This window comes from Vollenhovia emeryi, unplaced genomic scaffold (genome assembly GCF_000949405.1).
Source record: "Vollenhovia emeryi isolate VEMERY1.0 unplaced genomic scaffold, V.emery_V1.0 DF939288.1, whole genome shotgun sequence".
Taxonomy (NCBI): domain Eukaryota; kingdom Metazoa; phylum Arthropoda; class Insecta; order Hymenoptera; family Formicidae; genus Vollenhovia; species Vollenhovia emeryi.
Window position 1 is genome coordinate 37,513 of NW_011967078.1, and position 12,499 is coordinate 50,011.

The 12,499-nt window shown below is 49.3% G+C and overlaps 3 protein-coding genes across 3 annotated transcripts; 2 read left to right on the plus strand and 1 right to left on the minus strand.

Moving 5' to 3' along the window:
• The first annotated feature begins 832 nt into the window (after nucleotides 1–832).
• Nucleotides 833–4,749, plus strand: LOC105559148 (tether containing UBX domain for GLUT4). The gene is made up of 7 exons (XM_012007240.1): nucleotides 833–1,011; nucleotides 1,141–1,196; nucleotides 1,288–1,537; nucleotides 2,776–3,237; nucleotides 3,311–3,668; nucleotides 3,775–3,940; nucleotides 4,011–4,749. Exons 1-7 carry the CDS (start codon nucleotides 925–927, stop codon nucleotides 4,171–4,173), a joined length of 1,542 nt encoding a protein of 513 aa, XP_011862630.1. The 5' UTR covers nucleotides 833–924; the 3' UTR covers nucleotides 4,174–4,749.
• On the minus strand, nucleotides 4,394–7,283 carry LOC105559147 (protein SGT1 homolog ecdysoneless). The gene is made up of 5 exons (XM_012007239.1): nucleotides 6,930–7,283; nucleotides 6,364–6,857; nucleotides 5,768–6,275; nucleotides 5,437–5,635; nucleotides 4,394–5,321 (listed from the first exon to the last, which is right to left on the minus strand). The coding sequence occupies exons 1-5, from the start codon at nucleotides 7,201–7,203 to the stop codon at nucleotides 4,895–4,897; spliced, it is 1,902 nt and encodes a 633-aa protein (XP_011862629.1). The 5' UTR covers nucleotides 7,204–7,283; the 3' UTR covers nucleotides 4,394–4,894.
• Nucleotides 7,284–7,583: 300 nt separating this feature from the next.
• LOC105559146 (xylosyltransferase oxt) lies at nucleotides 7,584–12,068 on the plus strand. Its single transcript, XM_012007238.1, has 7 exons — nucleotides 7,584–8,049; nucleotides 8,133–8,614; nucleotides 8,693–8,835; nucleotides 8,909–9,075; nucleotides 9,412–9,793; nucleotides 10,342–11,300; nucleotides 11,369–12,068. Exons 1-7 carry the CDS (start codon nucleotides 7,882–7,884, stop codon nucleotides 11,825–11,827), a joined length of 2,760 nt encoding a protein of 919 aa, XP_011862628.1. The 5' UTR covers nucleotides 7,584–7,881; the 3' UTR covers nucleotides 11,828–12,068.
• The last annotated feature ends 431 nt before the right edge of the window (nucleotides 12,069–12,499 follow it).

The window sequence follows — 12,499 nt, forward strand, 5'->3', positions numbered from 1 at the left end:
AGAGAGAGAGAGAGAGAGAGAGAGAGAGAGAGAGAGAGAGAGAGAGAGAGAGAGAGAGAGAGAATTGTTCCCCCGCTAAAAAATTTTCAAGGAGAGGCGCGTGATTATCTCGGAGCCGGCGAGGGATAAGAGCGCGGACTGTGACGTAGGCAGTGTTTGCTGTTATCTAAGTAAAATTATATAGATGATTATCTAGATAAAATTTTAGCGTTATCTTATCTTTATATAGATAATAAAAATAAATATTATCTATATCTGCATCTTAGATGAAAGAAAGTGTTATCTTTACTAAATTATCTAAGATAACGTACAGATAATTTCGTTTAGGGCCACATAAAAATACTTAACAGTTACACTGTTTAAATATGGATGGCGTTGTAGACCATGCATTTATGTGTGTCATATAACCTAAAAAAAAACCTGAATATATTCTATATCCCCCTTTATAATTTAAATTTTTCTATAACTTTTTCTACTGTGTTTACATGAAGTCTTAAAAATATTATCTAAAAATTATCTAGATGAATCATCATAAAATTTTATCTCTTATCTAGATATACATTCAAAACGAAATCATCTTTATCTTATCTAAGATAAATTTATATATTTTTATCTTATCTTTATCTAGCTAATTTTAAAATCATCTATGCACAACACTGGACGTAGGACAAATCGCGCGCCCGTCGTCCGCCGTTTTTCCCCTCGCGAATCAGCCGCGAGCGCGCGTCGTCGATGAGCACGCGGCTTTACGCGAGCTCGCGCGGCGGACGCGCGTGGAGTGTCTGCGCGAGCGAGTCGCGCCCCGCGCGGATCAGCTGTTGACTCGACTTGGCGACGGGGTCGGGGCGGTCGGAGCCGCCTGCCGCGCGCGGCAGTCGCGGCACGGCAGTCGGCGGCAGCGCTCCGGAGTTTTCGCTGGTCACCATGGCGTCGGGCAAGACCGTCGTCGTCCTCGCGCCGAACGGTCGCCGGCAGAGCGTGAGGGTGACGATCAACACGACGATTCTGCAGGTGAGCAGCGCCGACGGGGACGCGACGCGCGCGGCCCAAGAGAGGCCTGAGACGGGGGGGGGGGGGAGAGAGAGAGGATATGTTTCGCGCGCCGGTTTTCTAACCGGGGGGGGCATCTCTCTCTTGCAGGTTCTGGAGGAGGTGTGTCAGAAGCAGGGCTACAACGCCGACGACTATGACATTAAGTGAGCACGACACCTGGAGACTTGGATTTTGCACAGTGATATATAATTTTCCGCAATTGCCGTACATTTCTCTCCCGCGCTACCGTTACAGACACAATCGCCAGATACTGGACCCCAGCGCGATCTTCCGCTTCGCCGGGCTGCCGAACAACGCGCAGCTGGAGATGGTGGCCTGCACGAGGGCGCGCCCCACGTCCAACGTCACGATCGGCATCCAGCCGGAGGACGGGGCGAGGGTGCTGAGCGAGTTCCCGCCCGGCGCGACGCTGGCCCAGGCGCTGACGCAGATGTGTCCCGATTCCGACCTCGAGAGGGCCGTGCTGATCTACATGCATCGCGAAGTACGGCCGAGAACGACCCGTGTAACGCTCAAGTCTGCGTTAGGGCCTGAGCAGAATCCGCTGTCTTGTACTCCTGTGACACGAGACAGCGATGGCGCGTTACCTCAGGACAAGGGCTTGAAACGTAAAGCGTTGTCTTGAGAGCGCAAGACAGCCGTTCTGTTCAGGCCCTTGGTCGTAAACGTGAGCGGGACGGCTCGTCTCGCGCTCTTGAGACAGTGTTTTCTGTCTTAAATCTTTGTCTTGGAGCAACGCACAATAACTGTCTTGTGAGCGTGAGAATACGAGACAAGTATTCTGCCACCTTGAGGCAAGGCAGGAAAAAACTTACGTTGTGAAAGTCTATTGTATACGACTTGAGTGTCTCTCTCTGCCTCGCCTTCGTCCACGACAGACTCGAGCGTTTACAGATCGTTTTCTGTATCGTTTGTGTATACACACGGTGTGACATTCGCGAGGCTTCGCCGCTCGCTTGGCCGGAGCACGTCTGAGACGTTTGTAATCTCTCTCTCTCGAGGAGCTTATACTAGTCTCAAACTTGAGAATAAAGTTTTTCGGAATAGGAAAAAGTAGTGCGGATGCAAGCGTCTTTTAAATCATCGATCTTAAGCGAGAAGCATTCTAATGTCCGTTTCTACCAATGCGGATTAACTAGAGAAAGATATGAAGCAAGCTGAACCGAGATCGGTCCTTTTTTTCTAGTTTTAAAAAGTAGAGAGAGGCGAAAAGTAATTTAAAGAGAGCAAAGTTGATCTGTACTGGCAGAAGCGGGCGTGAGACCATAGTTTCTTGTTGAATTCCTTAATTTTGCATTGCACAACAGGAAGAGGTCGAGATCGACTGCAAATCTGCGAGGGATACTTTGTGGGAAATGTGGGACGTTCTGTAAAAGAGGGTAAAACTTGGCGGGTCGCCCCGTGTGTATGGCACGCCTACAGAAACTGACGTTTCGCAACGATGCGTGTATAAAGGCTGGTCTACAATACATGGAGTAAGGAGGAAGAAATAAAATGGATGTATTTCCTTACTCCTACTTCAGCTCTTAGGCTTACTCTCGGTGAATCAAAATCAATCGGTGTTACGAATATTTTAAAAATTACGCCCGTATTTCAGCTTCCTTACGCCAAAAGCTAGAAGTCAGGGCTCTCCCTCACTCCTTACTTACTCCACGTATTGTAGACCAGCGCTAACGTGAGCATGAATAAGATTGCAAATACGTCTGAAATCTTTTCTTGCAGGTATCTGGCAGAGAAGCGTTAGAGAAAACAACGTTCAAGTCGCTGGGGCTCAACAATGGAAAGGCGATCTTGAGATTGATGTATCGTGACCAAGAACAATTAAAGACTCAGGCACACGTGTCTGCTCCTCTGCTTCCAAAGACAGTCGCGAGGGCGGACGAGTCGGCGAGCGATAAAGATTACCAAAGGCTACCGTCGTCCACGCTACATTGTAACAAGACGAGGAATGACATACCGACGGAGAGTGCATCGGAAATACAAAGTCAGAACGAGCCGGAAGGCGAAGCAAAGGTAGATGCGAGAGAGGAGAGAGTAGACGCGCTCGGTGAAAAACAAGAGAGGGACGCACCGGAGACGAGAGAAGGCTCCACTGCGTCTAATGACGAAGCTCGCGAGGCGGACGAGCGTGTCGCGGGTACATGCGCAACAGTCGAGGGGAATGCGAGATATGAAATTAAGTTTGTAAGGTGTAATTGTGCATATGTGCGATCTCGAGCGACAGGGTTCGCGCTTATCGGGGGACTTGGTGTTGCAGTTGGGGGAGAGAAACGCTCTGGTGTTCAATCAAGCCGGGACTCAAGCATTGCCAAGGGACGAACTACCGGACAGCTTCTTCGACCTGGATCTGCACGACGCGAAGACACTCTTACGGGATGCTAAGCGCCGTAGAGAACAGCTCGAGGACGCTCCGCTTCTGACGGAGACACAGCGCCAGCTGGACCGGGACAAGCACATCCTCGACCGGCTGAACAAGTATCGTCGCGCCGTGATTCGCGTGCTATTTCCCGATCAGTTCGTTCTTCAGGGATTATTCGGGCCGCTGGAGACGATCCGAACGGTTAAGGACTTTGTCAAAAACTACTTGGACGATCCGGATGGCGAATTTATCATCTGTGAGTCAACGAACATGCAACAACCACATTCATTTGATGCAAAAGGCGAACATGTAATAGTTTCATTATCGATAAAATTTTATTACTCTTTTTTTTTTCCTTGCAGACACTACCCCACCAAGGCATATCTTAGACCCCGACGCACGACTAATAGACGAAAATCTTGTTCCCTCTGCTATCGTTTATTATTCCGGACAATCGTCGCTAAGGCCGAGTGTAAAAGCAAAACTGACAGATCCTAGAGCTGCCGGTATCGAAGCCGTCAAGTCTAGGTAAGATATGCCGATTGCGTCGCTCGATGTTTAAGCGACGGTCGCTCAAATTTTGCATACTCGTCTACAGGATCGCCACGATGCGGAAAGAACAAGATCCAACGGCTGAAAGTGATAGAGGCACAGTTGTCGAGAGCAACGCCACTCCGGGACCGAGCGGTAGCGATAAATCATCGTCATCGTCTCAGAATCAAAACAGGACACCGAAATGGTTCAAACAGACGTTCAAATAATCGATTGTCTAACGGCACCGAAAGGTGTGACACCTTAAATTTTCAATATAAACATTGCTATACTGATACGGGATTTCAATGAAGACCCATATGCAAACGTCCAAGGAGAAATGGACAGTCAAGATGACATCAAATTGATTTTCATCTCTTCTTGGGCGTGCACACATATGTGCCGTCATATGTATTCCTCTAACAAGTCTTAATAAAATATACAAATCTGTATACAACAAACGTCCGTGTCTCTCATTATTCTAATTGAAATGTACAAAGCTTTACACACAAGATTCTGATGCTTAGTAAAATTAGTTACAAAAGTGGAAATCAAATTATACGTATACAAATAGGATTCTTACCATCTAACTATGGCCGCGGTAATAACATCTTACATGTTATAATCTGTATATATATATATAATTATATATATATATATAATTTGTATGAAAAACAGTGATAGAGCCGAGTGATGAAAAGTACAATTGTGAAGTATGTATCAATGGTACTAACTGTGTGATAAAGGTGCTCTGATCGATAACATTAAGTATATATTTTATTGAGTAATAAATGTAATAATTTGGATAGCAACGAGATTTTAGTCCATTGTCTTTTCTCCTTTGTTTTCGAAATGGCAAATGCTTAATGTACTTTGCAGAATGAAGCGAAGGATTGTAAGAATGTTTACGTGAACCGACTATGTTAATCCGTCTTACTATACGCAGTGCCATTAACTTTGTAAGTCGGGCGGCACCGTCGTAGGCGACTGCAATTGCAGATGCATGAGCCTGCGAACGGGACCGCCGATTATGTTCCCGGCCGGGCCGGAGCCGCCGGCCTCGGCTTCGATACTTTCTCGCAAACTTGCCTCTACGGGATCCGTGCTATTGTTATCGTCGTCCGCCACCGAGTTCTCGTCTTTTACCATCTGCGACTGCAGCTGCGAGTCCAACAGCCGCATATACTTGTCCATATCGCCGCCCTTGTCCTCGTCGTCGCCACCCAGCGATCCCTCCGAGCTGCCCTCGAACTCGCCCTCTCCTCCCGGGACGACTAGGTCTAGGATGCCTCTTAACGTACTGTCGAATACATCCGCGTCGAAATCTATTCGCGCGCCGTCCTCCGTGTCTTGCATATCATTGTCCATTGATTGTTCTCTGTAAATCACGCTGACGATTAATCTGCTTACCGTTGTTTTACTAAACCACGATGCGTCGTTGAAAATTCTTTTAGCGATAAAAGGGCACTTTTTTTTTAACAGAAAACTCATACCCTAAGAAGTGCACGCCATCAACGTCGCTGGTTTGATTGAGAAACGATTGCACCTTTTCTCGAAGGCTCAGCGGTTCCTGATCCAACTTTTTATCCTTAACGTTGCCCCACTGTTGGTTCAAGTACGCTTCCAATTGCGTAGGATTCACATTTAGCCAGCTATCGGTATCCGCGGGACTCAACATAATCTCATCTTGAGCTGCGTACAGAGGACACTTGATTATACAACCGAGTACGCGACGGCTTGGGCAATTATAGAAATTATTATTAATCATGTAATCTGTAGGCTACTCTTTAAAATAGTAAGTGAAATATGTAAATGACAAATTACCATGCATCTCAATGTCATTCGTCTGTATGTTCTCCCATGCTTCTAAGACTTTTTGAGGATCGCTCTCGCACAAACTCGTTAGATTATCAAACAAGGTCGCATGCTTCAAGAAATACTCTCTCGCCGTGGACAGCAGCGTGTCACGTTCCTGACTACCTTCCAACAGATCTCTAAAGTAACCGTTCGCCTCTAAACGAGCTAGGTAAGCGTTGAATGCTGGTTCGTTCAGCTTTAACTTGTCAGCGTCGTCGGGAACGTCCGACTGTTCTCCGATACGTTTTCTACGTTCCTCATTGGCCCGGGCTACTAGCATCTCTAAACCGCATGCTATCTTAACTCCGAGAACATGAGCATTGTATTTTGAGCAAGTCGCAGGTGGTATGTTCCAACCTGTTCTTGGATCGCCGGTATAACGGCAGTGCGTCGCCATCGCGTACAAACACTTGGTCATTTTAACATTGACCATCGTTCGTTGCTCGGGAGGGAAATACCTCATGGCGCGACAAACCTGCAACGACAGCAACGGGTGTGACAATGGCGTAAAGTGAGATTATATGCGCGTTAAAAGAGGTAAGGTGAAATTAATTCTCGTGTACTTTGCGTTCGAGCGGGTCCGAATGGCAGATAGTTCTAATCACTGGCGCGATGAATCTTGGCTCTAGGCGGAGTATAGAGGCCGCCTTCTCCGGCAGGTACGCCCTGGTCTTGTGCCGCCTCTTCTGAATCTCGTCGGGATACACGCCGACTCGCTTCTGCAGCGCCAGCTGCACCTTCTCGGACATCTTGGAGATATGTGGCTTGCCGTTAATGTTGTTGAGCAAATTGGGAAACGACGTTCCCCGCTCTCTGATAACGTGAATATCACCGTTGTGAATGAACACTCGGTCCTGGCAGGTCTCGGGGCTCGCCCAGAGCGGCAGGACGTTGGCGGCTTCTATCAGCAGGAACTCCCCGTCCGAGTCCACCACCCGGGCGACGAGTCCGTCGAAGACTCTGGTGAGCCTGAATATCAGGTACACCGTCAGCCACTCGTCCCCGATGTCCTCGTCGAAGCGCAGGCTCGCGTAAATGTGCGGCAGGGTGTGGTAATCTGGGGGAGAAATCGCTCGATTACTCTTACCGATCTCGTACGACTGCCGGCACCAGACTGTGCAACACTCACCCTCCTCCACCGCCGAGCCCTCGAGGGTCCGGTTCAGCAGCATCGTCTGCTTGGTCCTCGGGCGGAAGCAGAGGCTGCCGCTGTGCCAGATGTGGTCGGCGACGAGCGGTGCGATCTCCCCGTTGTACTTGGCGATCTCCTCGCTCAGCCTGGCCTCCGTCACCGCGTCCGGGTCGGACGCGTAGCAGAAGTTGGGGTAGAGAAAGCACTCCATGATATCCTCCTCCTTGGCCTTGTGCGTGGGCGCCGCGTATGCCATTTTCTGGCGTCGCATCGGAGATCCCGCGGGGTGAGCCCGCGTGCCCCAGCGCGCGTTCCGCCTAAGTCGCCGCGCACACCGAGCCGACACTTGGGAAGGATCGCGCGGCCGCCCCCTCACGGCGCCCGTCCGCCATGGGCGTTCCTCGTGGATGACCGCATAGACCGATAATAAGCGTGACGCCCTCCCCCGAGTTGTTTACTGCATCGTTCACAGGCGCGCGCGGACCCTAACCTACGCGCGCTCGGCCAACGTTCCGCGACGCGAGATCGACGCGACCCCCCAGGCTCTGGAGTTGGTGTCCAGGGCACGCGCTCTGCGAGACGCGCCAGTCTAACCTAACCTAACCTCGCGACGCGCGCGCGCGCGCCCTACCTAGCCCGACCTAACCTTCGCTCGCGCCCCTCAATCATTCAGGAGATGCCGTCTGACGCGGTCGCGCCGCGGTGCTCGCGTAACTCGCGCAACTCGCGCTCGGTGCATTCGTGCGACGATGGGCCGCGACGTGAGGCGCATGAGTGGAGACGCGCGTCCGCCTCGCCGCTGAGGGACGACGCGTACGGGCCGACGTCCCGCCGATGAGGCCGCCGTCGTGACGCCTGCTGACCCGAGTTCGGCCCCGATGGACCCGGCCTGCCGAGCGATCGCGCGTCCCCGCAGTCGACGGTAATCGCGGGCGAGCCGCGAGGGACAATGCCGAGCGTCAGGAACCAGCCGGGCGGCCGGTCGTCGAGCTGCCTGCGCAAGTACCGGTTGGTCTTCGCCTTCGGCATCATCATGCTGTGCGTCCAGGCCTACCTGCACACGTTTTTCGGCCTGGTCAGCGACAAGAGCAAGTCCAGCCGGCTGTCGTCCGGCGAGGTAAGCTCGCCCAGCCCCGTCCTGGGGAAAATCACCGACGGTGCAGACGTGTCGGCTAACTTATCGCGCTTTACCGAGTGCAGGGTGGCTCTTCCCAGCCCGAGGAGGACGAGGGCCTGCCGAAAGGCCTGCGTCAGCTGAAGCTCCCGCCCGACAAGCAGGCGAGCACGAGCAGGCAGACTCAGCCGCAGTCCCAGCTGAGAAACCGCACCGCCAGAATCAAACTGGATCGCAGGTCGTTGAACTTCACGCCCGCGTGCGACGTCACGGTCCGGGAGGCGGTGAGCGCCGTGACGCGCGCCCAGAGCCAGGCGTGCAAGCAACGCATTGTCAATGTGACGTGCCTTAGCCAGCAGGGTCTGTTGTACCCGGAAAGAGTACAATCTTTCTGTCCCCAGTCTCCAGGTTTCGCAGGCGTGCCGGTCGATCTGGGCTGCTTCAAGGACGACAAGACGCTGAGAGCGCTCTCCGGCTATTATCATGTATTTAAAGGGAACAACACGCCCGAGCGTTGCGCCTACATGTGTCTTCAGTCGGGCTTCCCGTACGCCGGTACAGAGTACTCGTTAGTGTCTCACGCGACTGAAATGTATACACAAGTGTATGCCGCGCAATCCTTTTGTGACATTACGCTTGGTTTCAGGATGGAATGCTTCTGCGGAATGGAAGAGCCGCTGCAGACCAAGCGGCTGCCAGACTCCAGCTGCAACATGAAATGCTCCGGCAACCCGAGGCAGACGTGCGGCGGTTATTTAACCATTAATATTTATTGGACCGGAATCCAGAGTACGTGAATGCGAGTAAATGCATGTAGACGGCCTAAGGGGATGGTTAAACGAGTTTCTTTTCGTCCCGACAGAATTCAAGCCTCAAGAGGCGAGGAACTCGAGTTTGAAAAACGATCTCGAGAAACCCGTGCGAATAGCTTATCTGCTGACGGTGAACGGCAGGGCGAGTCGGCAGGTGAAACGACTTGTCGGTATTTTGTATCATCCCTCGCATTTATTTTATATCCACGTGGACGCGGTGAGTGCAACGATGTGGAGGGAGAGAATTATTTTAGCTCCAATTCGAATGAGATGGTCGAAGCACGAGTCTTTTTTCTCAATTGCAGTTTATTGCTTGTTTCTGTTTCAACTTTTTTTTTAGATCTATGACATTTTTCCAAATTATTTCCGTTATGTGTGAATCCGTTATACTAAATCCTGCGTTCCAAAATTCACCGCCAGCGCTGAAACTCTACGGTGTATGTTTCGTGCGTTGTAGATCTTCGCAGCGCTGGCGGTAAATTCTGGAAGAAAGAATAACAGATTGACAATTAGATCTATATAGTTTTCGATCAAATTGTGCGTGTGTTTTCAGAGGCAAGATTATTTATATCGCGAAATGTTGGAACTGGAGAAATCGTGTAAGCTGAACAATATCAAAGTGGCGAGAGGGGAAGGCCTGCGGCACGCGAGTATTTGGGGCGGCGCGAGTCTCCTGACGACGTTTCTGAGGTCCGCGCAACAGATGCTCGCCTACGATCAGCACTGGGACTTTCTCGTAAACCTATCGGAATCCGACTTCCCTTTGAAGAGCAATAATCAGCTGACTGAATTTCTCAGCTGGAACAGGGGTATGAATTTCGCCAAGTCGCACGGCAGGGAGGTTCAGCGTTTCATAGCCAAACAGGGTTTAGACAAGACTTTCGTCGAGTGCGAGGCGCGCATGTGGCGAATCGGCGATCGAAAATTACCAGACGGTATGCTGATTTTTCCTCCGCACCCTACGTATCTTTAAATATTTTCTTCACCAATTGATACACGTCTCCTTGGAGTTTTCGTGTATACGCAAATGTTTATAAAAATTGAGGTACTATTGCAACGGCGTATTCTTGACACGAAATCAAGTCAAAAAATCCTGTATCATTTTTCCTCACGATAAACAGTCGTCGAGATATCGTATGATGAACATTGAAAAAGTTGCCAAGTTTTCTTTGAATATCTCGAAAATTATTAGACAAAAATGTTTCAGACAAAAGTTGTGCCAATTAATTAATAGAAAAAGATGTAATGAAAAATGCAGGTTTTTATTTAAAAAATTCAAGATTACCTTCATGTAACCTTTAAACGACTATCCAGGGTCAAACCAATGATACCATCTTACGCCCCCTTGAAACCATATAACTTTTGTCTCAAACATTTGTTACTAAAATGCATAGCTTTTAAAAAATTCAGGGGTTTTCATACTTTTTCCCCACCCTGTATAATTATTATTACGATTATAAATCTATTCTCATCACGCTTGCAGGTATTCAAGTTGACGGCGGTAGCGATTGGTTCGCCCTGAGCCGAGACTTCGTCGAGTACGTTGCCGATCCAAATCCCAGTCAGCTGGTGGCCGATCTGTTGAAATTGTTCAAATACACCTTGCTGCCAGCCGAGTCGTTCTTCCATACGGTCTTGAGAAACTCGCGATTCTGCAATACTTACATAGACAATAATCTGCACATGACTAACTGGAAGAGGAAGTTGGGTTGCAAGTGCCAGTACAAGGCCGTGGTGGACTGGTGCGGGTGCAGTCCGAACGACTTCAAACTCGAGGACTTTAACCGGCTGCGAAACACCGTGGACCGCAATATATTCTTCGCCCGCAAGTTCGAGTCCGTTATCGATCACAGAATCATAGACCGCGTGGAGGAGTGGCTGTATCCCGAACGAATGAACAAAACGGCTAGATCGAGGGGCTACGACATGTACTGGCAAAGCCTGTATCATCACGCGGACTTGAGCCCGCTGCCGGACGACGCGCTGTTAACGCTCTCGTATTCCTTCGCGAGATTGGTTTACCGCCATCTCAACATAAATCACAAAGATGTCCGCCTGTTGGAGAACACCGCGTACTTCCGCGAGAATCGTTTCGCTGGTATACTGATTCTGGTGGAGGGCAAGGCGGAATCCTCCGACGTATCTGCACTGCCCGACGGTCGCGCGAGACGCGTGGAGGCTTTGATCTCCGTGCGACACAACTTCTCCCCCAGCAGATTATGGTCGGGAAAGATACGGGGTCTCTCCGTTAGCACGGACTACGATCAAAAGGAGCAGACGTTTAGAAACTTGATGGGCAGCATGGGACCGTACTCGACCCCGGTCTTGGCTTACGAGTTCGACGCGAGCGTTACGATATCGCAGAACGTATCGGTCCTATGGATTGACCCGCACGGCCGCCTCGCCGACGTGAATTACCTGCTGATCGAAGAGATGACCTTGGTGATTATCACATGCGACACCAAAGCTTTTCTAATTTTTTTATTTTTTATTTTATTATGTCTTTTCAGGTGGGACACGTTAAGCCGCAGCTAAACGAACAACTAGCCGTTGGTACTTGGCGACTGTTATTGGCCGCCGATACTCAACTGATAGCAAAATTAAAATTCCTCGTGACTCCGCTGTCCTACTGGAAGGCAAAGAGGATAGATTCGGACAAGGCGAAGGAGATAATGGACGGCCCGAGCTTCGTTTATCACGTTACGGAGGAGATGAACAAGAGCTGGTCGAAGGTGGTGAAATCCGCGCTGGCGAACGAGCCGATTACGCACAGTCAGAGCAGACTCGGTGAGAATCTCGACGATTGGCTGGACAGATTAGTATACGAGCACTACGGGATCGACGAGGTGTGCGATGCCGACGATGAGATTCGACCCGAATCGAAGCTACAAAAGTGTCTCAACACCCCCTGGAGCTCTTTGAGCCCCGATTTAAAGGCTGATACTCGTAACCTATGTCAAAACTACTAATTAATTATTTTACCAACTACGTGCCATTTTCGCCGTTTTGAAATCTATTGTATGTGTATAAAGATTGCAAGACATCTTTAGATATTTTTATATCGATTAAACTGTACATATATATATACTTGGTATTTATAAGAAAATGGTATATATATATATATGTATACATACATTTTTGGTATATGTTGTGCAATTAATATCTCTGTCGGATATTTTCACATTAAAGATTAATGGATTATATTGATAAGGTGCGGCGTGTCGTTTTCTTTGTATCTAAGGGCCTGAGCAGAATGACTGTCTTGTATTCTTAAGTCACAAGACAGTTATTGTGCGTTACTTTAAGACAAGGATTTAAAACGTAAAACGTCTTGAAAGTATAAGGCAGCCATTCTGCTCAGGCCCTTGGGGAAGCAGTCTTGGACCGTTCTGTTTGATGATAACAAATGTGATAATGTATTGTACTTTCAAATGAGACAGACAAATAGCAGTTGTAATTAATTAGGCAAATTTATAGTTGATCTTTTTAAATATTTTTACGCGATTCACGTACAGATTGTATTTCAAATTTCCCACCCTCTTCGAGACTTCCGTCCATGGATGTAGGAATAAACTGGATGGAACGTAAGGTTTTTTGGGCGAGAGGGGCGAAGCCTGAGGCTGGATTCACATGGAGCGTAA